Source organism: Megalobrama amblycephala, linkage group LG2 (genome assembly GCF_018812025.1).
Source record: "Megalobrama amblycephala isolate DHTTF-2021 linkage group LG2, ASM1881202v1, whole genome shotgun sequence".
NCBI lineage: Eukaryota > Metazoa > Chordata > Actinopteri > Cypriniformes > Xenocyprididae > Megalobrama > Megalobrama amblycephala.
In genome coordinates this window covers 8,908,204-8,936,195 of record NC_063045.1, presented here as the reverse complement: position 1 = coordinate 8,936,195, position 27,992 = coordinate 8,908,204, and the positions used below count along the sequence as shown (strand labels likewise).

The 27,992-nt window shown below is 44.4% G+C and overlaps 2 protein-coding genes across 2 annotated transcripts; one reads left to right on the top strand and one right to left on the bottom strand.

The window, feature by feature from the left end:
- The first annotated feature begins 7,989 nt into the window (after positions 1-7,989).
- On the top strand, positions 7,990-12,129 carry LOC125263465 (elastase-1-like). The gene is made up of 8 exons (XM_048182451.1): positions 7,990-8,133; positions 8,287-8,378; positions 8,995-9,095; positions 9,688-9,813; positions 11,209-11,345; positions 11,422-11,564; positions 11,653-11,802; positions 11,931-12,129. The coding sequence occupies exons 1-8, from the start codon at positions 8,094-8,096 to the stop codon at positions 11,940-11,942; spliced, it is 801 nt and encodes a 266-aa protein (XP_048038408.1). The 5' UTR covers positions 7,990-8,093; the 3' UTR covers positions 11,943-12,129.
- An 8-nt stretch (positions 12,130-12,137) lies between these two features.
- On the bottom strand, positions 12,138-26,821 carry LOC125263463. Its single transcript, XM_048182449.1, has 6 exons — positions 26,562-26,821; positions 21,770-22,061; positions 21,305-21,616; positions 20,908-21,219; positions 13,364-13,669; positions 12,138-12,997 (listed from the first exon to the last, which is right to left on the bottom strand). The coding sequence occupies exons 2-6, from the start codon at positions 21,987-21,989 to the stop codon at positions 12,921-12,923; spliced, it is 1,227 nt and encodes a 408-aa protein (XP_048038406.1). The 5' UTR covers positions 21,990-22,061; positions 26,562-26,821; the 3' UTR covers positions 12,138-12,920.
- Positions 26,822-27,992: the final 1,171 nt, after the last annotated feature.

Here is a 27,992-nt window from a genome sequence, read left to right as displayed (position 1 = left end):
AGGTGCCACGGGCAGCCACGGCGGGTCAGGTGCCATGGATAGCCACGGTAGGTCAGGGCTGTCGACCAGCCACGGTGGGTCAGGAGTGTCTGGCAGCCACGGCAGATCAGATGGCTCGGGAAGCCACGGCGGGTCAGGAGTGTCAGGAAGCCACGGCGGGTCAGGTGGCTCGGGAAGGGTTGAGTGCGTAGCAACCGGCAGGCTTGAGTGCGTAGCAACCAGCAGGCCTGAGTGCGAAGCGGCCGGCGGAGGCTTCAGAATGCCAGCTGCTCGTGCTGAAATCAGCGGTGGATCATCCACACTGGACAACAATCCTCTCCACTCTCGGACAGGACTAGTGACGTGACGTGACCTTGGGCGATCAGCGGAGACGTGACGTGACTCTGGGCGATCAGCGGAGACGTGACGTGACTCAGGGCGATCAGCGGAGACGTGACGTGACTCTGGGCGATCAGCGGTGACGTGACGTGACTCTGGCCGATCAGCGGAGACGTGACGTGACTCTGGACGATCAGCAAAGACGTGACTTGACTCTGGGCGATCAGCGGAGACGTGACGTGACTCTGGGCAATCAGCAGAGACGTGACTTGAGTCTGGGCGATCAGCGGAGACGTGATTTGAGTCTGGGCGATCAGCGGGGACGTGACGTGACTCTGGGCGATCAGCAGAGACGTGACGTGTCTCTGGGCGATCAGCGGAGACATGACGTTGCTCTGGAAGATCAGCAGAGACGTGCCGTTGCTCTGGGAGGTCAGCTGAGACTTGACTTTGCTCATGAAGATGAACTGTGACTTGACTTGGTGTTGTTATTATGGTAGCCGCCATTTTGTGAGTGTCCTCTTGCGTGGCAGCCATTACGTGATTCAGCGAGGTGTCGCTTTTTCCCGCGACACCCACAGTAAATAGAGAGCCAACAGACAAAGCATAATCCAGAAAGCTGCTAAGTGATGAACGCGTTCCCTCTTGTCTAAGTCTGTTCCGAAGAGGTTGGTTAACGCCATCACAAAAAAAGTCTATTAGTGCACAGTCCGGCAGGTCTGAACAATATGCAATGTCCAAGTACTCTTCAATGTAATCCTCCAGTGACCGTGAGCCCTGCTTGAGCCCTAATAATAGCTGTGCAATGTTCATACCAGGCCAAAGTTCTCCAGGAAAGCCGCTGGATCCATGTGTTGGCGAAGTCTTCTGTAACGAAGCGGGACTCAGGGTAAGATCCATCTGCAGCTTTTATTAGAATAATGAACAAAGCAGACAGGGGCAAAGGCAAAGACATAAACTGGGACAGGCAATGGTCGAGGAAGGCGGCAGATAAACAGAGTCGGGTCACAAGCAGAGATCAGGGCAGGCGGCAGGCAGCAGGCGGTAGGCGGTAGGCGGCAGGCGGCAGGCGGCAGGCGGCAGGCGGCAGAAAAGGCTCAGTAGTGATCACTGGGGCAAATCAAGACTTTGCAAAGTGTTAGTGTGTGTTTGAGTCTTTTATAGTCCAGGTAATTCATGGCAGCTGGGTGTGGTGATTAGTGTTAGTGATTGGTGGAGTGAGTGCAGGTGATTGCCAGGGAGGATTGTAGGAAATGTAGTCCGGGAATGAACGGGAACGTGACAGTTATGATCAGAGATCCAGTTTGATGATTCAGATTGAATATGTTTTTGAGTTTCCCTTCAGTACCATAATAAGCACAGGCACTTTTATTAATTTCTCTTTTAGCTATGAGTCTGTCTTCAGCTCTAAACAGCCACAGTATCAGATCATCATCTTGTATTTCAGTATCATTGTATAGTGTGACTGAATCTCCCTCCGTCGCTGACACAGTCTTCTCTTTATTTTGTCCCAGCACCACACAAAAGAGAAAAACATGGACATTATAACAGGTGATCTGACTGCCACGGTAACATTAAAACTAACTGATGACTCATTAATTACAAAGTCAAGAGGGCAAATTTTGCTCAATATTGTGATGAATTTCTGCATTGGACCCACATAAACTAATACAGGTTTGGATTTGGACCGACATTTTAGTGTTGAACTATTTATTCAAGCAAACCTGAATGATCAAAACCAGTGTTTCTAGCCTGTGCCAAGGTCATCCCAGATAACAAAAACACCCAAGTAAGTAAGTAAGTAAGTAAGTACAGTAAGTAAAGCTTTAAATATAAAACGGCCTTTACAAAGTGTTTTACAGAAGAGAAATACACAGAAAAAACATACACATAGAAATATGATAGTGAAATTAATGTTTTGCTAATATTCCCATTAAGTTATGGTAACATTATTTCAGAATTTTCTCTGAACATTCCGAATGTCCAGTTTTTTTAACTGTTTTAAAAAAACAAAAACTCTTGGTTAAGTGAATATTCCATTTTAGAATTTTGCAAACATTATGGGAATGTTACTTTTGAATGTTCTCTAAACATTCTGAAACAAGTAGTAACATTAGACAATAGACGAACATCCAACTAAAATGTTTGAGAGAAAAAAAAACATGAACGATGTATAAATAATGTTATGTTAACGTTTTGCAAACATTTTTAAAAACCAGCATGTCATGTCATCTCTGCATGCCCAATTCGTCCTCCGCGTCCCATGGTGAGTGCCATCATTCCCTCCATAAATAAGATGAAACCACTCACCACTATTGTAAACCTTACTGCTGCTGATGTCTCTATTCCAGTGGTGGCACTCCTCAATTCAGGGTCAGCAGGCAACTTCATCTCCGGCGCCCTCTGTCGACAACTCAAGCTCAAGACCTCGCCCTCTCTGACCACCTACCAGATCCACTCAATAACCCATCATTTGAAGACACGTACGTCGCTGTGTTGGTCCCATCCAACTTAGGATCAGAGTGTTGCATCTGGAGAACATACATCTGCTGGTTCTGGAGGAATCCACCTCTGACATGGTTCTAGGGCGCCCCTGTTTGGAGCAGCATAACCCTACCATCTCTTGGAGCACCGGTAAGATCCTGAAGTGGGGTGAAACCTGCTTCTCCGAACTGCCAGTCCCTGTGTCTCCTCATTCTAAAGGTCTCTCCATCTGCATCACCTCTATCGAGAGTCCAGTTGAGAAGCGCTCCGTGGACATTCCATCTTGTTACACCCCCTTCAGTGACGTCTTCTGCCCGCAAAGAGCCTCCAAGCTGCCTCCACACCAGCCATGGGACTGTGCCATCGATCTGCTTCTGGGTGAGTCAGTGCCCAGGGGAAGGATTTACCCCCTGTCCATCCCGGAGGAGAAGGCCATGGAGGAATACATCAAAGAGGCCCTTGCTCAAGGATACATCCGGCTGTCTACTTCCCTTGCTGCTTCGAGTTTCTTCTTTGTGGCAAAAAAGGACGGAGGCTTGCGGCCATGCATTGACTACCGTGCTCTTAACAAGATTACAGTGAAGTTCCGTTATCCCCTTCCTCTCGTCCCAGCTGCCCTGGAACATCTCTGTGGTGCCACTGTGACCTCCGCAGCGCGTCAACCTCATCCGGATACGCGAGGGGGACGAGTGGAAGACCGCCTTCGTCACGCCCACCGGCCACTATGAATACCTTGTGATGCCATATGGCCTGGTCAACGTCCCCTCTGTATTCCAGGACTTCATTCATGAGGTGCTCCAGGAGTTCCTCCATAAGTTCATACTGGTCTACATTGACAACATCTTAATTTATTCCCGGAGCCTGGCTGAACATTGCCACCACGTTGCGGAGGTCCTCAAACACCTGAGACAGTTCCATCTCTTCCTGAAGGCTGAAAAGTGTTCCTTCCACCAACCCTCAGTACACTTCCTCGGATGCATCATTGATCACAGTGGCATCCGGATGGACGAGGGGAAGGTGGAAGCCATCAAGACCTGGGCTACTCCATCCACCATTAAAGAACTCCAACAAAAATAATGTTATGTTAACGTTTTGCAAACATTTTTAAAAACCAGCATGTCATGTCATCTCTGCATGCCCAATTCGCCCTCCGCGTCCCATGGTGAGTGCCATCATTCCCTCCATAAATAAGATGAAACCACTCACCACTATTGTAAACCTTACTGCTGCTGATGTCAAGACCTGGGCTACTCCATCCACCATTAAAGAACTCCAACGCTTCCTTGGTTTTGCAAAATTCTGTCGTCGATTCATCAAGAACTACAGCTCCATCACTCAACTCCAACGCTTCCTTGGTTTTGCAAATTTCTATCGTCGATTCATCAAGAACTACAGCTCCATCGCTCATCCACTCACCAACCTGCTCCGTAATCAGCCCAGGACTCCAGCTGCCACCAACGCCTTTAACACCCTCAGAGAAGCCTTCACCACCGCTCCCCTTCTTGTCCACTCCAATCCAGATCTGCCATTCGTAGTGGAGGTGGACGCCTCCACCACAGGAGTGGGAGCGGTCCTATCTCAGCAGCAGGGGACCCCAAGTAGACTCCATCCATGCGCCTTCTTTTCCCACAAGCTCAACCCGGCGGAGACCAACTACGACATTGGCAACCGTGAACTCTTGGCTGTGAAGTTGGCATTGGAAGAATGGAGGCATTGGTTGGAGGGAGCTAAACATCCCTTCCTGGTCCTTACTGACCATAAGAACTTGGAGTACCTGCGAGCTGCTAAAAGACTGAATCCCCGACAAGCACGCTGGGCCTTATTCTTCTCCCGTTTTGACTTCTCCATCTCCTATCGTCCAGGCTCCAAAAATGTTAAGGTGGATGCTCTATCTCGTCTCCATGCTCCAGAGGAGAGATCCGAAGAACCTGAGACCATTCTCCCCAAATCCATTATCGTAAGTCCGATTTCCTGGTCTGAAGAGACATTACCCTCCTCCAATGCCTCCACAAATGCTCCACCGGGTTGCCCACCGGGCTTGCTCTACATCACCAGGGCACGACGCACTCCACTTGTTCACACTGCCCACACGTCACTTGGCACTGGCAACCCGGGGGTAAATGAAACCCTCTCGCTGCTGAAAGAGCGCTTCTGGTGGCCGAACATGGCAGCAGACGTCAGAAGATACGTGCAGGGCTGTAGGGAGTGTGCCATCTTCAAGTGCCCGCTCCATCTTCCATCCGGCAAGCTCCATCCTCTGCCCGTTCTTTACCGACCCTGGTCACACCTAGGAGTGGACTTTATCACCAACCTGCCAGCATCCAATGACTGTACCTGCACCCTCATAATCATCGATCGATTCTCCAAGTCATGTCGTCTGATCCCACTGAAAGGCATACCCACTGCCATGGAGACTGCTGAACTTATGTTTAATCACGTATTCAGATACTAAGGAATTCCTGAGGATATCGTTTCAGACAGAGGACCCCAGTTCATTTCCCGGGTATGGAAGGCCTTCCACTCGCTCCTATGTGTGACTGTCAGTCTATCATCCGGCTACCATCCTCAGCCGAACGGGCATACGGAGAGGAAGATCCAGGAGATCAGCCGCTTCCTCCGTACCTTCTGTCATGACCACCAGGACTCTTGGAACCAGTATCTGGGTTGGGCCGAGTATGCACAAAACTCCCTGCGTCAGCCATTTACAGGACTCACTCCATTCCAGTGCGTGCTCGGCTACCAACCCCCACTGTTCCCCTGGGGAACCATCGGAGGTTCCAGCTGTGGATTACTGGTTCAGAGAGAGCGAGAGGGTCTGGGACTCAGCACACCATCAAGCGAGCCCTGCGCAGACGCAGGATGACAGCCGACCTTCGTCGCTCCAATGCTTCCTCCTATCAACCTGGACAGAAGGTCTGGCTGTCTATTCAGGGACATCAGACTGCGTCTTCCCTGCAAAAAGCTGAGTCCCAGGTTCATTGGCCCATTCACCATCACCAAGCAGATCAATCCTGTCACGTATCAGCTCCAACTTCCTCCACAATATCGTATTCACCCTACATTCCATGTCTCACTCCTGAAACCTCACCACCCTTCTGTTTCTGTCTCCACAGAGCCTGACGTGGCAGCCGCTGAACCCCCCTTCCACTCATCCTGGAAGACGGTGCAGCTTACGAGGTTCACGAGATCTTGGACTCCCGGCGCCGTGGTGGTCTACTGGAATATCTTGTGGACTGGGAAGGCTACGGCCCCAAGGAGCGCTCTTGGGTCCCCAGAAATGACATACTCGACCCTAACCTGCTTTACACCTTCTACTCCAACTATCCTGACAGACCTGCCCCATGTGGAAGAGTATGACCACCACGACGTCGGGGTCCTCAGCCCTCAGGAGCGGGCCGTGGAGGGGGGGGGTACTGTCACAGACACGCCAGGCTCCACCGTCCACCAATCACAACGCATCCAATCTCCAGAGTACTGATCACCGTCACCTGCACCTCATCAGCACCTCATCACTCACAGTATAAAGAGTACTCACACACACCACTTCAATGTCCGGTCTTGTTTGCATCTAAACTTACCTGTATGCTTACCTTAAGGACTCCTAGCGATCTGCTTACCTGTCTCCAGTGTCTCCAGTTCTCCTCTTGTGATTCCCAGTCTGTGTGTGAGTGTTCTCCGTCTCCAACGTCCAATTCCTCCAGCACCATCAAGGATCATCGTATCTACAACCTCAAAAAGACAGTATCACTCTTCTACACTTCAGTTATCTCCAATTCATCACATTTTACTCACCTGCACTGCTGTTTGACTCTACTGGTTTCAATAAACATCTGTACTTGTGAAATCCTGTCTCCGACCCTTCTGTGTTGTAACACTGAGTTAAAAAGTCATTTTTATGATATAATTTGAGCAAAGAATGGTAAAGAGGGGGAAAATAATTCACAATGCAAAATGCCAGCCAGTCTCATTTTCCTTGCTTTATCCACCAAATTAAATTGCAGCCCAATATATTCGGTGCAATCTGCATACACCCAAGTGTTAAGGGATGGGGTGTACCTTTTTTCTAATAATCGTGCATTTTTTGTATGATTCACACTGTATGAATTCATACAAAATTGTCACCTTGTAACATACTTATAAAAACGGTCGGAGTGTAAGGCACATGGTCTAAAAGGGTTGTCCCTATTCTCTTAATGAGTCATGGGTGTGTTTTAGGCGTAACATGCAATAAACCAATCAGAGTCTAATCTCCCATTCCCTTTAAAAGCCAGTTGCGCTCGCGCCATGGTGGATTCGCTATTTACGTGGCAGAATTTTCATGCGGACAAACTGAACACTTCTCTAGTGAGGAAACGGACCACCTATGGGACAAACTGGATTCCACCAAAGCATTTTTATCTTTATGCACACAATAATAATCTTTTTACATTGTAATTTATATTTTTAAATATGTGGCATGTTTGTGTGCTGCTGCACGTCCCTGTGTGTGTAATAAGCAGAGTGTACGCACGTTGTGTACCCGCATAGAGGCACATATTACTAATGCGCTGTTTAAGTAAAAAATAAATAAATAAATAAATTGTGCCATTGACTTTAGACCAGGGCCCGTATGTATAAAGCCACTAAATATACTTTATATGAATAAAAAAAATTGCTGACATGAAATACTTCATGTATTGTATTTAAAACTACACAATCAAAACAGCATTTTTAAACATTCTTTAATAATTATTATGCATGCAATGTTTTTATTTGTATAGTAGATTTGTTTTTGTTTATATTTGGAATTTTGTACTTTTAAAAACTTACTTAAAATACACACTTTCCTTATAGGTTCACATAAATGTTAAATTAATTGACAAAATAAATATAAATAAATAAATACATTTTAATTAAATTAGCAAATACTAATCTATATATTATTAATATGAATTATTATTACTAAAAAGATAATTATAGTAATGAATAAAAATTAAATTAAATCAATTAAATTTCTATTTTTTGCTGAATTTAAATAATTAATGAAATGCAAATGAAACCATACATAAACTTTATATCAGGTGAGATGCTGAACTGAACTAACACGAAGCTAATGCATGTCAAGCGTCTGTGTCAAACTAGATAAACAAGTTTATTCTGCAACATTGGCCTTGGCAGTGGTGATATCTGTGGGATTCACACACCTGTGGGTATCAGCCGTGAGTCAAACACCTGTTCCGTACTGCACTGTGAACTTCTGCGGGCATATATATGGATGATGGAAGAATTCAGAAAGACGACAGACTGCAAACATGCTGAGGATCTTGTTGTTGAGTGCGCTGGCCGCCCTGGGTAAGATGCCTCTCTCTTTCTGTTGAGAAAACCACACTTGCATTTGGCTTAGATTTTGCCAAGTTAACAACTGCATAAAAAACTGAGTCTATATGGACTCAAAATTCAAAATTACTACAATCCTAGTATGTCTAAATGCATTTTTGTGTCCAGCGCTGGCTGAGCCTAGATATATAGAGGATCAGGCCATTGTGGAGAGGGTTGTGGGTGGAGAGGTGGCAAGTCCCAACTCCTGGCCCTGGCAGGTATGACATTTAAACAATAACTCACTTGAAATCCTTTTCAATCTCAATAAGCTTTTTTGGTGGTTTTCCACAATTAAATGGGCATGGTGGTACCATCTTCCCAGATATCACAAATACGTCGCTTAATCTGGAAAACATCTCTTGTGTACAAACATCTGATTAACATCTTAGAAAAAGCAGTTTTACATTCTAAAACATAAACGTCTTAAAGATGTTTTCTAAATGTCTATTTAACATCTGACAGGAAACGTCTTAGAGACATTTTACAGATGAGCAAACACTCTAAAAACACATCTTGCAGATGTAAATGCAGACATCAAGTAGACGTCTCCGTGATGTTCATGTGCTATCAGGGTTAAGATGGTCAAGCTATTTATAAATATAGTAGAAGGTTTGTTGGAGTCCCACTAACAAGATCAACCAAGATGATGGTCTACAATAATGGCCATAAAAAACAGCTTATATCAAGTAAAACTTAAAGCTGGTTTTAACTGAATTTTCCAACATCAATACAGTCCAATCAGTGCATTAAGTTTGAAAATACCACTCATATTGAAATGTTTCTTCAATTTTTTTTTTTTTTCAAGTTCTAACTAAATAAATGTCTCTGTCTCAGATCTCTCTCCAGTATCTGTCTGGCAGCAGCTACTATCACACCTGTGGTGGGTCTCTGATCAGAACGAATTGGGTGTTGACCGCCGCCCACTGCGTTGACACGTACTGATTTTTTTGTTGTATCTAAATGGTTAAAGGATTAGTTCACTTTCAAATTAAAATTACTTCATAATTTACTCACCCCCATGTCATCCAAGATGTCCATGTCCTTCAGTTGAAAAGAAATTAAAGTTTTTGATGAAAACATTCCAGGATTATTCTCCTTATAGTGGACTTCAATGGCCTCCAAACGGTTGAAGGTCAAAATTAGATCCCAGACGAGAAATAAGGGTCTTATCTAGAGAAAGACCAACCAAGATGATGGTTGGTCTTTCTCTACAACATTCCAGAATAATCCTGGAATGTTTTCATCAAAAACCTTCATTTCTTTTCGACTGAAAAAAGAAAGACATGAACATCTTGGATGACATGGGGGTGAGTAAATTATCAGGAAATTTTAATTTGAAAGTGAACAAATCCTTTAAGAAACAACACAAACATTGAGACAAATCACAAGTATGAATCTGAAGGAGTTTGAGGTGTCTGCAGAACAATTTTTAAACTGGTGTCAATACAGGATGTAATAGATTTTTAAAAAGTGTTCAATTGTTCCTGACTCTATACCTATGTTTTTCTAAACGTGTTTCCTGTGCAGCACGAGAACATGGCGTGTTGTCCTGGGCGACCATGACATCTACACCCAGGAAGGTCGCGAGCAGTACATGAGCGTCAGTCAAGTGACCATCCACCCCAGCTGGAACAGAAACAATGTGGCTGCTGGGTGTGTATATAACATGCACAACATACACGAGTCACGACAGTGGCAACAGTTATACACAATATATACACGACTGTATGGACAAATACTCGTAATACTAACTTTTTAACACAACAAACTCGACTGTATCAATAGTTAGAACTTTAACGAAACACAAACAACAATACTATATTGCCAAGCCAATTACACATATACAACACACATATAAAAAGTAAATACCTTTAACGTAATATGACTGTCTCAACCATTTTACCTTTAACGCAACACACTCTTTGCGGCTCTCTGAAAATCTTTATTGTGATTGGTCAATCGCAGCATTTAGCTGACAGCGATTTTGTAATAACTGTCACCCCGTCACCCATAGCAATGTTTTATATTACTCTGCTGATTCAGGTAACTAACAGTTGTTGTGTCGAATTTCGACCCCCTGCCAAATTATTATTAAAGTCGCTATCAGATTGCCTAATCTTAACCCCACCCCTAATCCTAACCCCTCCCCCTCACCTACTCATAAACCTACCATTACTAGGGGGTAATAATCTGGCAACACCTGTGCTGTTTTCTTATCTTTTATATCATTCCACAGAGTCACGCATTCTCATTTCAAATAGTGAAAGTGACGTGTGGCCAAGTACGGTGTTCCATACTCGGAATTTGTGCTCTGGATTTCACCCGTCCAAGTGCACACACGCAGCAGCGAGCACTGAACTTTTGCTGTGGCTGAAGCGATTGGGGGTTAGGTGCCTTACTCAAGGTCACCCCATTTATGGGTAATGATAGGAGAAGGGAGTGCTGTTCATTCACTCCCCCACCTACATTTACTGCTGGTGTTGTGCCGAATTTTGACCCCCTGACAAATTATTACCCCCCTCTTTGAAGTTGCTACCCAATTGCCTAATCTTAACCCCACCCCTAACCCTAACCCCTCCCCCACACCTACTCCTAAATCTACCAACTGATAATCTGGCAGGGGGTCTGACACCTGTTCTGAGACTCGAACCTGCAACCTTCGGGTTATACGTCGGGTTATAAGCAAATGCAATCTTGCATATCAGTTGTTGATTGTAGTAAAAATCCACTTAGAGGACTTTAGTAATAGTATAACTAAAGTATAATATTTTAATATTTTGCAGTAATGACATCAAACACATCATATATCAACAATTACGCATTTAACTTTAATGCTTCACATACAACAATATCTACAATTACACATAGTATCTAAGCAGCATACTTTACTGTATTGAGTTTTTGACATAAATTTCATATATGACGACCTGGACTTACATCAACACAACATCCATGATCGTTTCAAAAATCTTCTAAAGTTATAGCGCCCCCTAGCATGAGAAATGAAATGCGCGTTGTAGACTGTGATGTCTGTTCTTTGTTTTCCAGATATGATATTGCTCTTCTGCGTCTGTCCTCTGCTGCCACTCTGAACTCATACGTGAAGCTGGCCACCCTTCCACCCTCAGGACAGGTTCTGCCCCACAACAACGCCTGTTACATCACCGGCTGGGGCCTCACTCAGAGTCAGTTTAACTTTAAATAGCTTTGGTGTTTCCTGAAATCATTTGCATGTACTGATGATTCTTGTCTCTCATGCAGCTGGTGGGTCACTCTCCGCTAAGCTGAAACAGGCCTACCTGCCCGTGGTGGACCACAGTACCTGCTCTCGTAGCGACTGGTGGGGAAGCACCGTGAAGAGCACCATGGTGTGCGCTGGTGGCGGCAGCTTGTCTGGATGCAATGTGAGAAAGACCAACTGTCAAACAGATCATGAAATGTTTCCTGTGAGAAGTAAAATGTCTCATTTTGGCTCTTGTTGTGTTGTTTTAGGGTGACTCTGGCGGTCCTCTGAACTGCCAGGTGAGCGGTCAGTACGTCGTCCATGGAGTGGCCAGCTTTGTCTCATCATTGGGTTGTAATGCCAACCAGAAGCCAACAGTCTTCACTCGTGTGTCTGCCTACAGCAGCTGGATTAGTGGCGTAAGTGTAATCATTTTGTCATTTTAATCAACCTTACATATGGAACCAACAAACAATAAATATCATGACCGTATCTTATAATACCCTGTTTTTATTTCAAATTTCTTGTGCCATTTTGTTCATTTCAGATCATTGGATAAGCAAAAAAACTGAGAAGATGAAAGACAAACATCCTCCATTTACCAGTGTTTAACATCTGCAACGGCCAAAAATACTTACAATAAACTTCACATCTAATCTTGGGCTGCTTTTGAATCATTTTAAAGATTATGTCCTCATTTAATCCAGTTTGATCAAAAACAATAAATACATTTAGTAGAGCACTTATCTATTTGAAGTTTTTTTTTTTTTTTTAAAAGGGGAACTTGTTCATATAATGGTGCAGACATAGTAATTCAGACCTTGTCATCATTGGAATGAACATCACATGGTTTTTAATTTAAATCAATAAAATTGAATGTTTTCATAATATGAGTAATGCCTGGTTACTGACTGGTCTCTGATCAACCAATAGCAATGAAAATATGGTGTCTATTGTAGTGATGTAAAAAAGTCTAATTTTAATTAATTACAGATCACAAAAAAGTTGCTTTTTAGATTAATTTCTAAATTTTAAGAAGAGCAAGTATTAAACAGGTAAAATTGTTTGCTAAGTGGAAAAAATTCACAACATTTCGGTGAAATTTCATGGGCAAAAAGGTCCATTGTCAATAGTGTACATTAAACAAAGCTTGAACCGAAGTCACTTTTAAGCCAAGCGGCAAAAAAACGGCAATAAACCCCCAATCAGAGTCATAAGCACCTCATAAATATTAATATTTATAATATTACCAATTATAAATCATTGTCCAAATCGACAAGAGTCAAGCAGATTCCAGCCACTACAAAATATAGAGCTGTCTAACACAAAACACACAGTAACAAATCACTGCTATATAAGGTCCATACACTAACAAGTTAAGGATTGTAGTAAAATAAATTCATAAATATATAACATACAAATATATAGAGAAACTAGTTGAACCAAGTTCAGTTGTGATCACATTTAGTTTGATTCACAAGCACCAACAATAATAGTCAATAATAAAATCTCTGAAATTGTTTACAATTATGTTATATTACTGTTGAGGGTTTAATATATTAATTAAGCGCATCCCCTCCTGCTCATCCTCTTCATCTGTATTTCTTTCTCTCTCTGTAAGAAAACAAAGCATTGGTTAAAAAGGTTGATGTCACAGCTTTATTAAGTGTCAATGTGCAACCCATAACTGTCTGAAAATCAAGCATTTCTACCTGATCAAAATCACTCAAAATAATACAGTGTATAGTGTTCAAACCACAAAGAAGTGAGAAATTTTAAGTAAAATTGAGAAAATGAACCCTTGAAATTTCTAGTTATCTGCACATGTAAAGCTGAGAAAAGATAAGTTATTTTAACACTAAAAGAGTTACATCAACTTTAAACTTTAACAATTTAAGTGCATTTTAATTTACTGCAATATGTTCCTTTTAGAGCATCTGTTCACAGAGACAACATAAATGAGACCACTGTGTTACTCACCATGGATTGTAACTTTATATCTCTTGCATTTAGTCTCTCGGCTGCTGATGATCAGTAGTTTATAAACTTCAGCATGTTCAGTTGTGCTGTTTGTTATGATCAGAGATCCAGTTTGAGGATTCAAATTGAATATGTTTTTGAGTTTCCCTTCACTACCATAATAAGCACAGGCACTTTTATTCATTTCTCTTTTAGCTATGAGTCTGTCTTCAGCTCCAAACAGCCACAGTATCAGATCATCATCTTGTATTTCAGTATCATTGTATAGCGTGACCAAATCTCCCTCTGTCGCTGACACGGTCTTCTCTTTATTTTGTCCCAGCACCACATAAAAGAGAAAAACATGGACATTATAAAACGTGATCTGACTGCCATGGTAACATTAAAACTAACTGCCAACATTAATTACAAAGTCAAGAAGGTACATTTTGCTCAATATTGTGATGTATTTCTGTGTTGGACCCACATAAACTAATACAGGTTTGGATTTGGACCGATATTTTTTATATTGTTGAACTATTTATTAAAGAAAACCTGGATGATCAAAACCAGTGTTTCTGTGCCATGGTCATCCCAGTGGTGTTGGAGACAACCAGAGCAGTAAGCAGATGATGTTGCCAGGCAAGACGGATGATATCAAGACATACTTGAGATAAGATATACTTGACTTGATCTTCACACCAGATACGATGAATGCAGGAATACGTGTAGCAGTGGAACTTCCCAGACAGAGTATATATCAAGACAGAGTTACTTGACTTGATCTTCACACCAGATTCAAAGTAGACAAGGGGGCTTGGAGCAGACGTTACACAGAGACACTCACGGAGGACTGGAGAACACGGAGGACTGGAGAACATCTAGGTTACTAGTGTAACCCCCGTTCCCAGAAGGAGGGAACGGAGACATTACGTCGATACTGACGTAATGGGGTCTCGCTAGGGAGCCCAATCACCTCCAAGGATACAAAACAAGCCAATGGGAATTGGCCTGTGAGATTTACATGCCGGGCCCCTCCCCCGGCATCCGGATATAAATAGGGCCGGCATACTCACCTTCATTGATATTTTTGCTGAGGAGCCGAGATAGATATCTGGCCGTAATGTAATCTGGCCGTAACGTAATGTCTCCGTTCCCTCCTTCTGGGAACGGGGGTTACACTAGTAACCTAGATGTTCCCATTCAGTCAGTCACGTTCGACGTTACGTCGATACTGACGTAATGGGGTCCCGTGGAAAGCGCCATAGCAACTGAACCATGTTACGAGTGTTAGGGAGGCAGATGCTGGCAGGCTGAGGCGTGCCAATGCAAGTGCGGCCCATACTCGCAACCCTCCAGCGCCCAGAGTAAGCCCAGGAATGTCTTCCATACCGGTGGGATGGAGAGGACAGGGCGTTACCGTGGAGAAGTCGAAGCTGCTGTTCCTACCCACGGGGAAGAGTGCTTCGGAACTCAATCCCACGTTTTTCAGCAACGACAAAAACGCCAGGAAAGCATTCCCCAAGGAGGGGAAAGCTACGGAGACCACACCCTGCCCGAAGGGAGGTAATGTGTGGAAAACACATATGGACTGGTCTGAGAACAGTAACGCATATGGAAGATCTCTGATGTAGGTCCTACCTTCCGGGAGGAACGACTAGCAATCAGAGATAGGGCAAAACGAAGCCGCCCAGGGAAAGACACGGGTTTACCATCAGGGAAACCTTACCGTGGACAAACACATATGGGATTACCCGAGGGGAATCAGAGCATATGGGCATCTAGCCCAGTACAAGGGCAGACCAACTGGGCATACACACGAGTACTGGACCTAGCGCCGGACGCCTCCGCCGCGTCTGGCTGCCGCAGGATGCAGGAGGAACTCCACAGGGTTCGCTGTTACGGGGAACTGAACTGAGGAGCAGGGAAAAGTGCTCGCATTCCCTCTCCCGAGGGAAATGGCACAGCAAGCAACACCCATGGCTATCTACAAGTAGAAAGCACACGGGTGGACACCGGTTCCACTCTGAGATTATAATACCTCGCGAATGTATTCGGTGTCGCCCAGCCTGCAGCTCTGCAAATGTCTGCAACAGAGGCGCCGTGCGCCAACGCCCAGGAAGAAGCAACACCCCGAGTGGAGTGAGCTTGCAACCCGAGGGGGCACGGCTCGCCTTGGGACTGGTACGCCAAGGCGATGGCATCCACTATCCAGTGGGCCAACCTCTGTTTGGAGACAGCCTTTCCCTTCTGCTGACCTCCAAAACAGACAAAGAGCTGCTCAGAGCTTCTGAAGCTCTGCGTGCGGTCCACGTAAACGCGCAGAGCACGAACGGGACACAGCAACGCAAGGGCTGGGTCTGCCTCCTCCGGGGGCAGTGCTTGCAGGTTCACCACCTGGTCCCGGAAGGGAGTGGTGGGAACCTTGGGCACATATCCAGGCCGGGGTCTCAAGATCACGTGAGAGTAGTCCGGCCCGGATTCCAGGCACGAATCGCTGACCGAACATGCTTGCAGGTCCCCAACCCTCTTGAAGGAGGCGAGCGCGATCAGGAGCACTGTCTTGAGAGACAGATGTTTCAGCTCGGCTGACTCAAGGGGCTCGAAGGGAGCTCTCCGGAGGCCCGAGAGGGCAACAGAGAGGTCCCAGGAGGGAATGAGGTGAGGCCTAGGGGGATTTAACCTCCTGGCGCCTCTGAGGAACCTGATGATCAGGTCGTGCTTTCCTAGTGACTTGCCATCAAGCACATCGTGATGCGCTGCGATGGCGGCCACATAGACCTTCAGGGTGGAAGGGGACAGCCTCCGTTCCAAACCCTCTTGAAGAAAGGAAAGCACAACACCGACCAGGCATTTCCGGGGGTCCTCCCGGCGGGAGGAACACCACTCAATGAACAGACTCCACTTCATGGCATAGGCGCGCCTCGTAGAGGGAGCTCTAGCCGAAGTGATGGTGTCAACTACCGCGGACGGTAGGCCACTCAAGTCTGTCCACAGATCGGGACGCAGGTGCCATATGGTGCCCTGCCCCTGAGAAAGGAGGTCCTTCCTCAGGGGGATGCGCCAGGGATGGGCTGTCACGAGGAGCATGAGTTCCGGGAACCAGGTCCGGTTGGGCCAGTATGGCGCAACTAGCAAGACCTGCTCCTCGTCCTCCCTGACCTTGCACAGTGTCTGTGCAAGGAAGCTCATTGGGGGAAATGCATATTTGCGTAGGCCGTGGGGCCAGTTGTGTGCCATTGCATCCGTGCCAAGGGTCCCTTCGGTCAGCGAATAAAACAACCGGCTCCATATCAGCTGGACCGCCTGGGGGTGGAGTCTCCATTCCCCCGGGAGCGTGAGCTGTCGTGAGAGCGCGTCGGCCGCACGATTGAGCTCGCCCTGGATGTAGGAGGCGCGCAACGACCTGAGTCGGCGATGACTCCACAGGAGGAGGAGGCGGGCGAGTTGCGACATGCGACGGGAGCGTAGACCATCCTGGTGGTTGATGTACGCTACAGTCGACGTGTTGTCCGTCCGGACCAGTACATGCTTGCCCTGCAACAGCGGTCGAAACCGGCGCAGCGCAAGGAGTACTGCCAGCAACTCTAGGCAGTTGATATGCCAATGGCGATGGGGTCCTGTCCAGGAGCCCGACGCCGACTGGCCACTGCATATGGCACCCCAGCCGGTGGTGGAGGCATCTGTTGTGACAACAACATGCCTGGACACTTGTACTAGGGGCACACCGGCCTGTAGAAAAGCAAGGTCCGACCACGGGCTGAACGTGCGGCGACAACTCGGTGTGATGACCACACGGAGTGAGCCGCGGTGCCATGCCCACCTCAGGACTCGGTCGTGAAGCCAGTGCTGAAGCGGTCTCATATGGAGCAATCCGAGCGGCGTGACCGCGGCTGCGGATGCCATATGCCCCAGGAGCCTCTGAAATTGTTTCAGTGGGACCGCTGTTTTCCGCGAGAACGAGTTCAGGCAGTTCAGCACCGACTGTGCACGCTCGTTGGTGAGACGTGCTGTCATGTTGACCGAGTCCAGCTCCACACCGAGAAAAGAGATGCTCTGCACGGGGCAGAGCTTGCTCTTCTCCCAGTTGACCCGAAGCCCCAACTGGCTGAGGTGACTGAGCACCAGGTCCCTGTGTTCGCACAACTGCTCTCGGGACTGGGCCAGAATGAGCCAGTCGTCGAGGTAGTTGAGGATGCGAACGCCCACTTCCCTGAGCGGGGCAAGGGCCCCCTCTGTGACTTTGGTAAAGACGTGAGGAGACAGGGACAGCCCGAAGGGTAGGACCTTGTACTGATAAGCCCGCCCCTCGAACGCAAACCGTAGGAACGGTCTGTGGCCTGTTCTCGCGGCCAGCGGCGGAACAGAAAGAAAAGAAAACACAGGATTTTCCTCCGGGCCCTGTCCCGGGGGAAGGACCGGTGCGGTCACCGTCTCCCGAGCAGCAGCTTCCAAAACCTCCGGGTCTCCCGTCTCAGGGCCGCTTCTTGGCCTTCTTCTTCTTTTTAGAAGAAGGCTTGGCAGACTGGGCGGGGGGCGTCGCCTTCCTGCGGGTGGCTCGAGGAGGATGGGAGGGTTCCGATCTAATGGGAGCCTGAGCCGCAGGAGGATGCCCTCGGCGAGGAGCAGACGAAGGCACGGCCCGTGGCGGATTGGTGGCATCATCACGCCTGGGCAGGATGTGTTTGATGGCCTCCGTCTGCTTTTGCACTGCCGAGAACTGCTGAGCGAAGTCCTCGACAGTGTCGCCGAAGAGGCTGGCCTGGGAGATGGGGGTGTCAAGAAAGCGAGCTTTGTCAACATCCCTCATCTCAGCCAGGTCCAACCAAAGATGCCGTTCCTGGACCACCAGGGTGGACATCGTTTGACCCAGGGCGCGTGCCGTGACCTTCGTTGCCCGGAGGGCGAGGTCGGTCGCCGTGCGCAGCTCTGGCAGCAACCCTGGTTCAGCACTACCCTTGTGCAACTCTTTCAGAGCTTTCGCCTGATGGACCTGCAAGATGGCCATGGCGTGCAGGGCAGAAGTCGCCTGTCCAGCAGTGGAGTAAGCCTTGGCCACGAGAGCGGCCGTGGTCTTACCCGCCTTGGACGGGAGACGCGGACGGTTCCGCCAGGTGGCCGCGGACTGAGGGCACAAGTGCACCGCAATCGCACGTTCCACCTGTGGGATGTCCACGTACCCCTTGGTGGCTCCCCCATCGAGGGTAGTGAGAGTGGAGGAGGCAGAGGACCGTAGTCTGGCAGTGTGAGGTGCCAACCAGGTCTTCTGGAGCTCCTCATGCACCTCCGGAAGAACAGCAGCTGGGAGCCGCGCCCCGACCCCAGAAACCAGTCATCCAACCGCGGACGCTCGGGACACGGTGGAGGGTTCCAATCGAGACCGATGCCCGCGGCAGCCTGGGCAAGCATGGCTGTTAGCTCAGAGTCCGCCTCCGACTGAGCAATCATCCCAGAGGGCGGAAGCTCGGAGTCGTCGTCGCTCTCTGAACCGTTCAGCCCACTCCCCGATGCAGCGATCGACATCCGATCCTCCTCCGGAGCGCCCCGAAAGTGACGTGGGGCACCCCCGATGAGGGCCCCGCGACAGCAGGCGGCAGCTCGATGGCACATGGTGTTGTGGAGGAGTGGGAGGTTCGTGGGGGCGGACCCGACGAAGTGGCTCCCACTGTGATCCTCAGATCTCCCAGAGCACTAACCGGACCGGCGGCCGCTACAGCCGCCGGCGCTGGGGTAGTGACAGAGGGGACCCTCGCTTATGTGTTAAAGAAGGAGAGTCGCGATCTCAACACCAACATGGACATGCCCTCGCAGTGAGGGCATGTACCATCCACGAGCGCTGACTCAGCGTGCGGTCTACCCAGACACGTGAGACAGTGGTCGTGGCCGTCAGAGGAGGTCAGGAAACGACCGCATCCAGAAACACACGGACGAAAAGACATCTTGAAAAAGACGCTGATCGCCCGTGCTTGCTCTTTCAGTAAACCTCACCAGCCGAAGCACCCAGGGATGGGCGTAGCACCGTCCTGTGGGCAGCGCGCCGTCACACCCACCGCTGAGCGTGCCTTTCCCACCAGCTGGAGAGACTCGAGCAGGCCACCAGAATGAACGAAGATAGCAATTAAAATTGCTGTTGTCAGGATAACCTGTAGCAATTATAATTGCTGTTTTGCTCTTTTTCAGAGAAATTCGCTCTTTTTCTTTTTCCTCGAAGTGAAAGACGACCGATCTGATCGGCTCCGAAGCAAAAGTATGAATGAAGGTGAGTATGCCGGCCCTATTTATACCCGGATGCCGGGGGAGGGGCCCGGCATGTAAATCTCACAGGCCAATTCCCATTGGCTTGTTTTGTATCCTTGGAGGTGATTGGGCTCCCTAGCGAGACCCCATTACGCCAGTATCGACGTAACGCCGAACGTGACTGACTGAATGGGAACACGGAGGATCTAGAAGACACACTGGAGACAGGTAAGTAGTCCGTAAGGTAAGCATTCAGGTTAGTATGCGTTAACAAGACCGGACAATGACTGAGTGAATGTGAGCGCCTTTAGTAGTGTCGCTGATTGGGCTGGTGATGAGTGTCAGGTTTGTGTGATTAACACTCTGATGAAGGAGTGCGCTGTGATTGGCTGGGTGCAGAGCCTGGCGTGTCTGTGTCAGTAAGTAAGTAAGTAAAGCTTTAATTATATAGTGTTTCACAGAAGAGAAATACACAGAAAAAAACATACACAGAAAAATAAGATAGTGAAATTAATGTTTTGCTAATATTCCCATTAATTTGTGGAAACATTATTTCAGAATGTTCTCTGAACGTTTAGAATGTCCAGTTTTTTTTAACTGTTTTAAAAAAACAAAAGCTCTTGGTTAAGTGAATATTCCACTTTAGAATTTTGCAAACATTATGGGAATGTTACTTTTGAATGTTCTCTAAACTTTCTGAAACTAGTGGTGACATTAGACGATAGACAAGCATCCATCTAAAATGTTTGAGAGAAAAAAAAAAATCCATGGAAGATGTGTAAACACTGTTTTTATGTTAACATTTTGTGAACATTTTTAAAGACCAGACAACTTTGAATGACATTCTTTTAACGTTACTGGAAGAATGTTTGTTCATAACTTTGAGAGAACCTTGACAGAACGTTCTGTGAATGTTCCATGTTAGCTGGGTTAAAGAGTCTGATTAAGTCTGATTAAAAGAGTCTGATTGAAAAGACCATTTTATGGTATACTTGAGTAAAGTAAGGTAAAGAGGGGGAAAATAATCCATAATGCAAAACATGTGCCTGCCGGTCTCATTTTCCTTGCTTTATCCACCAAATTAAATTATAGCCCAATATATTTGGTGCAATCTGCATACACTCAAGTTTTCTAATAATCGTGCATTTTTTTTGTATTGTATGATTCACAATTTATGAATTCATACAAAGTTGTCACCTTGTAACATAGTTATATTTTCCTGTGAGATCAGGTCTTTTTCAGTTGTTTGTGTCTTTTGATCTATTAATAATCTGTGTCAAGAGCATTAAAAGCATCAAAACAGTGCTAAATATGATTGCGTTACTCACCGTGGGCAACCACCATGAATCTCTTGCATGTGATCTTTTTGCCTCTGCTGATTTGTAGTGTATAAACATCTGAATGTGCTCTGCTGATATTCCTGATGGTCAGATCTCCAGTTCGCTGGTTTATCTGCAATCGGTCTCTGAATCTCCCATCAGGACCTTTATAGAACAAGGTCTGATTGGTGGCTCTGTTGAGTTCAGCTATAAAAGTGTCTTTATGGCTAAACTTCCACAGTATCGGATCATTATTCTTCAGTTCGGAAACTCCAGTTTGTAGAATCACAAAATCTCCAACTGTATGTTTCAGCGTATTCACTGACAGCGAGAGAAACATATAGAAGAAACGTGAATGTGCATGTGAACCAGATTATCAATACAGCGATTATCTTGAGCTACTCACACCAGACAAGAACATTGAATTTCTTGTATGAAACTGTATCACTGCTCTTGAGCTGTACTTCGTAAACTCCAGAGTCGGTGCTTTTGGTGTTTGTGATGGTGAGGTCTCCAGTTTGATCGTCCAGCTCCAGTCTGTCTCCGAATCTCTCGTCATCAACATCGTAGACGCTGGTCTCATTGGTTTGCCCATCAACTTTGGCAATGAGGGCATTTTTAGGTTCAAACATCCACAGAATCAGATCCTCTTTCTGAATTTTAGTAATACCGGTCTGCAGATGGACAGGCTCTCCCTCCGTGAATTTCAGTGTGTCCACTTCATTTCATAAAGAAACAGAACAGATGTTTGCCGACATGCAGATGAACAACTCAAAACCCACATTAGACCCCTTTATAGAAGTTTAAAATGAATAAATGGACACGTTTAAAGACAATACTGTAGGGTATATGAAGTATTTGAGCCACGCACCTCGTACAATGTTTTGGTCACTTTGCTGCTGGTGATCTGTAGATGATAATCTCCAGAGATTCGGATCCTGATGTCGCTGATGGTCAGATCTCCTGTCTGCTGGTCCAGCTGAAACTGTCTCTGAACCGCTCATCATCAGCATACAAAATGTTACCAGCCTTTTTGTGGATTTGAGCGATGACCATGTCTTGTGGTCCAAACTTCCAGAGTACTTCATCATCTCTCAGGATTTCAGTTGCACCAGTTTTCAGCGTGACAGAATTTCCTTCTGTCACTGACACCGTTTTCTTTTCTGTCTCAACACCAAGGTATAAAATGTTTTAACAGATGTTTCATGGTTCAGGGAGTCAAAATGTAAAGATTTTGTGAATGAACAAACTATGGTAAATAAATTCACAAAAAAAAAAAAAGCCAAAATTTGCTAGCGAGCTGCCTACATAAGTAGCATTTTAAAGTGCATTCCTAATGAAAGGGCTGTTCTAAAAAAAAGAGAGATGTTATTTTTGCTGTTGGTTTTCAATTTATTTTAAAAGTAACTTTTAAACATTTATAGGATTCTAGAACTTTATTGTATCTTAAGAACAAGAATTTCAGACTGCTTTTCAGCTACAGTAAATTCCTGTTTTTCCTAAGACCTACTGCATGATTCTTTAAAGCTACATAAATCCACTTTTGCTAGTTTAACGACGGGAAAAACGGTCGGCGTGTAAGGCACATGGTCTAAAAGGGTTGGCCCTATTCTCTTAATGAGTCATGGGTGTGTTTTGGGCATAACGTGCAATAAACCAATCAGAGTCTAATCTCCCATTCCCTTTAAAAGCCAGTTGCGCTCACGCAATGGTGGATTCGCTATTTACCTGGCGGAATTTGCAAGTGGAAAAACTGAACACTTCTCTAGTGAGGAAACGGACCACCTATGAGACAAACCGTATTCCACCAAAGCATTTTTATCTTTATGCACACAATAATAATCTTTTTACATTGTAATTTATATTTTTAATATGTGGCATGTTTGTGTGCTGCTGCACGTCCCTGTGTGTGTAATAAGCAGAATGTACACACGTTGTGTACCCGCATATAGGCACATATTACTAATGCACTGTTTAAATAAAAAAAAAAAAAAATAAATAAAAAAAATTTAAAAATTGTGCCATTGACTTTAGACTGTTACAGTACAGGGACACGGAGGCAGGAGTAAAACACACAGTGGTATTTATTGATGTTCAGCAGAGTCAAACGGTTATGCAGGTGAGTAATACTGAAGTATACTGATGTGTAGAAAGCAGAGAGGTAATACTGTCCTTTTATATCCGTAGGAATGGAAGATGACGTTGACACAGGACACTGGAGGTGGGAAGCACTCACACACTGATGGAGTAGCACAAGAGGAACACAGGAGATGTTGGAAACAGGTAAGTAGATCGATGGAGTCCTTGAGGTAAGCATTCAGGTAAGTGAAGTGCAAACGAGACCGGACAGTGAGTGTGTGTGAGTCCTTTATGGAGCAGGTGATTATGGTGCTGATGATGAACAGGTGGCGGTGATTATTATTCTGGGGATTGAGTGCGTTGGTAATGGTGCTCTGGTGATTGAGTGCGTTGTGATTGGTGCTCTGGAGATTGAGTGCGCTGGGAGTGTTGGATGGTGGAACCTGACGTGTCTGTGACATAGACCAGAGCCCATATTTATAAAGCCGCTAAATATACTTTATATAAATAAATAAAAAAATAGCTGACATGAAATACTTCCTGTATTGTATCTAAAACTACACAATCAAAACAGCATTTTTAAAAATTTGTAGCGAATTAACTCAAATGGGAAATATTAATAATTATTCATAACTCAATATGATTTATTAATTATGATTAATTATGAATATGTAAATCTGTTAATCAGATTAACTGGATATAGCTACATTAATCTTAATATTACAATCAATTAACCTGTTGTCCAGTGGAAACTCAGTGTTGATTGTTTAATAATTCTAAGAAATGTTCATTTCCAGGTTATGGAAAAATAACATTCTTATTGTACCGTGCTACTTAGAGCATAGATTCGGGATCTAAATCACTTAAGAGGCAATTTATTAGCAGACGGAGTCAGAACCAAACATATTTTGTGCACAATCTTTATTAACTAACTCACAAACACATAACTAAACTAACAAACACATAACTAAACTAACAAACACATAACAACAAAGGTCACACACATACGTACGGTAGGTAAGAATGAGTAATGATATGGTTGAACCGGAGGAGGTACTGTTACTAGAGCTATAGGAAAAAGTCAAAGACAATCTGGAAAGGAATCATCAGTTTCTTCAGCAATAGCAAAGGTAAGTCTTACAAATTAATGCTAAATCGCTGTTTAGTGTTAAAATGTACGATACTTGCAAGATGCCTTTATGCTGAGGAGTGTCGGATCTACAGGTTGAGGAGAGGTCTTGAGGATTTCGTCTGAAGTTGTTGCCAGTCTTTTCTATGTTGGATGTTGAGCTCATGGCTGGTTGGTAGGCCGAGGCCAGCAGGCTTAGGCCTAAAGGCTTTGGCCTGAAAAGGCCTCCAGCCAATAGACGTCTGTTCTGTGGTCCCAGAAGCAAGGAAAAAGAGAGGGAGTGGCATTGTTCTTTAGCTTTTAACCTCTGGTCAAAGTCCAACCTCTTAAGGTTGATGCAGCCAATGAAGGTGTTGTATTTCCGGGTGACAACACACCCCCTTGCCCGGGCTTTTATGACCAAGCAGATTAACAAACTGAGTCTTTGAATAAGAACTATTAAAGATTCTTGTAATACTTATGTGTTGCGCAGGTATGGACATACCGCATACACAAGCATTTAAATCTTCCCGATACGAACGCATAGACACTAAACATGGCATGATTGCAGTTACCTTAAATGTATCATAAAACATACACATACATACGTGAATACAATGATTGTAATACAGCAATGGTAATAATGTCTGTCTATACATTAAAGGTGACCTATTATGCCCTATTTAACAAGATGTAAAATAAGTCTCTGGTGTTCCCAGAGTGTGTATGTGAAGTTTTAGCTCAAAATACCCCACAGATAATTTTTTATAGCATGTTAAAATTGCTACTTTTAGTGGTTGAGCAAAAACGAGCCGTTTCAGTGCGGTCCCTTTAAATGCAACTGAGCTGCTGCGCTCGGCCTAAGAGGGCGGAGCTTCACGAGCTCATTCTCCGGTGAAAGGATTGAGTCAGGACGCACTATAATGACAGAAACTGCGAATATATGCTGCATGGAGATAGAACAGGTATAGTTTAGTTCAATTACGGTTATAACTTATATTGTCTTCTTGTTTTTAATCTACTATATTAGTACAGGCCTGTTGTACCGTCCGAATGATGGCCAAAACTATAGACCCCTTAATCGCCTACGTCACTGTGACATCACCGCTCTAGCTGGAGGCAAAACATAAATAAGAACTAATAGCGGGCACTTCGGTAAAGTTGGTTTTATATTCGCACATTCGGACATCCGTATTCAATAGCCTTGTTAATCACACTACATTGGACATTCAGTGGACATTCACAAGTAAATATGCCATTAAAACAATACTTGCCTATTTTGATCGACTGTGAAAAATGTTGTAATTTGACAATCGTTGGTCAATATCATGTCGCTGCTTAAAATTCGCAAACATTAATTTATTGCACATTTATTGGAAAGTCTGAATTTATCAGAAGTCCGAATGTGCGAATATAAAACCAACTTTACCGAGGTATAGCGGGCGCGCTAAAAGTTTGAGGTTTTAACTTTAAAATGTCGTCTTGTTGTGTTTTTGGCTGCCAGAATAGAAGGAACAGGACTTTTGGTTTAAAACTAAAGTTTTACCAGATCCCGGCAGACATTCCTTCACAGAAATCAAAAAATAATTGTGGTTGAAAGCAACGGCGTACAGACTGGACGGAGACAATCATAAATAATGCTCGTGTTTGCAGTGCACACTTCATATCAGGTAAAATAATCGATACATATGTAATGGTGTGTTGGTTTTATCTAGTACAAATCAGCAAGTTTCTGTTTTATAGGTGAAATGTCGCCAACTTTCAGCACACTAGCTAGCTTAAATGTTAAACAAACATACAGCGATAGATGAGTGTGCCATCCTTTGAATGGTCTCTTAAAATAATCCACATTGCTAGCCATAATCATAGTTAGCCCAGCGTTAGGTTACATTAGACAATAAACCTTGACAAAATGCCCCGAACCACCCGAAAGTAATTCATATGTTGTCTAGGAAATATCCAAAACTTAAGTTAATTTACAAAAATAGCTGTCACGGTCCCGCAGAGTCAGTGACTGTACATATTCGGACAGTTCTGAACCTTCTTCTGCATCTATGTTTAATAAATCCCTCCTAAAACATGCTAGCTTACGCTTGTCAACATTGAGTCCAGCGTCTCTTTTTGCCTCCAGCTAAGCCCCGCCCACCAAGAAACGTTGCAATGTTTACAAAATTTTAAGGGGTCTTTACAGATGAGTTTTATGACGTTTATTGTACTTCACAGAAAAGATGAAGCGTCCGTTTTCACTCTAGAAAATCACTGTAAGAGCTTAATAAAACACTGCAAATGTGCATTAAAATATTATCCATAAACTCTCTTTCCCTTGTATTATCATCACCAACATAGCAAATAACAGAGAAACACATGATACAACTAACAGTAAACGAATATATAAAGACCTATGCCTTTCGGGTGGTGCTTAATAAACTTTATACCCATAAATAAACTCTGATGAACTATAATAAAGTGCCCTTACCTTCATTACTGCCATATAGTATCACTCTGGAGACTGTAAGATGGATCACGAACAGATTTTACTTGTAAATCCTTGAGTAGCATATTTTTAGCACAGTCTCTGTTTTGTATTGTCCTTTTGTATTGATATTCGTTCACTAAGCAGTTCGGTGTGAAATCGCACAGACATAAACGAATTTCGGCAGAACTGAGGGAGCATTTTCCTGGAAAACCAAGTTAATCCACCTCCTTTTCAGCAGCTCAGATTTAGGTAGTAAATGAAGAGAGCTATGTGGATTAATCCATCCAGCTACAGAACACCTAAATCACTTGGGATCATTCTCATCAGTGCAGCAATGGCGGACTCGCTGTAAAACGCGCTCAGGGCGGGTCTATGTTCAAACTTAAGTGTCAGTCAACACTGTGGGCGGGGCCTGTGACTTTTGTGACGTCACACTGCCAGGGATCTGGAAATGGCTTGTTCTGAGACAGTGCTTATGATTTATGGGGATGAAGATGTATTTAAATACAATTTCAACCTCTGTTACAAGAAAGCAATGAAAACATCCAGAATTTGTGCCATGTTTAATATTCTTCCTTAATATATTTATCTATTTGCCCTCTTTTTTTTTCTTCTTATCTTTTTCTCTTCTCTAATTTTTGAAATATTGTTTATTTTTTGCATGTACCAACTTGTTCTGTTTGTTAATATTGTAATAAAAAAAAAAAATAAATAAAAAAGATTTATGGGGATTAAAAAAAAGGAGTGGGTGGATTTTTATCACTATAGGGTGGTTGTGTACACACACTGTCAACACACATTTATGTCCAAACACCAGGCAAAAGTGAATTTTGCATAATAGGTCCCCTTTAATGCAAGAGAGTCTGTGTTATGTGTGGATAATGCAGGAAAGATGCACATTTTTGTGTGTCTCTTCTCTGCTCTCCATGCGGCATTTATTGGTGTAACTGAGAACTTCTCGGGGGATGGAAGCCAGACCCCAGAGTGAGCTTAAAACTATTGGTTAACTAACAAATAACTGTGTCTGATTTGTCTCAGTCATTACAAATTCTTTAATAATTATTATGCATGCAATGTTAATATTTGTATAGTAGATTTGTTTTTGTATATATTTGGAATTTTGTACTTTTAAAAACTTTCTTAAAATATACACTTTCCTTATAGGTTCACATAAATGTTAAATTAATATCTTAATGTTGAAAAATATATATAAATAAATAAATACATTTTAATTAAATTAGCAAATACTAATCTATATATTATTAATATGGATTATTATTACTAAAAAGATAATTAAAGTAATGAATAAAAATGAAATTAAATTAATTAAATTTAATTCATTCAATTTAAAAATTCAATTAAATTTCTTTTCTTTTTTTTGCTGAATTTAAATAATTAATGAAATGCAAATGAAACCTTACATGAACTTTA

Excerpts from the sequence above, each read along its gene's own strand:
- LOC125263463 (XM_048182449.1), bottom strand. The coding sequence starts at position 21,989 with ATGATGAAGTACTCTGGAAGTTTGGACCACAAGACATGGTCATCGCTC. Across the intron at positions 21,220-21,304 it reads ATTCAATGTTCTTGTCTGGT|TGAATACGCTGAAACATACA; the intron begins GTGAGTAGCTCA and ends TCTCGCTGTCAG. Across the intron at positions 13,670-20,907 it reads ATTCATGGTGGTTGCCCACG|AGAAGACCGTGTCAGCGACA; the intron begins GTGAGTAACGCA and ends GACAAAATAAAG.
- LOC125263465 (XM_048182451.1), top strand. The coding sequence starts at position 8,094 with ATGCTGAGGATCTTGTTGTTGAGTGCGCTGGCCGCCCTGG. Across the intron at positions 9,814-11,208 it reads AGAAACAATGTGGCTGCTGG|ATATGATATTGCTCTTCTGC; the intron begins GTGTGTATATAA and ends TTTGTTTTCCAG. Across the intron at positions 11,565-11,652 it reads GCAGCTTGTCTGGATGCAAT|GGTGACTCTGGCGGTCCTCT; the intron begins GTGAGAAAGACC and ends GTGTTGTTTTAG.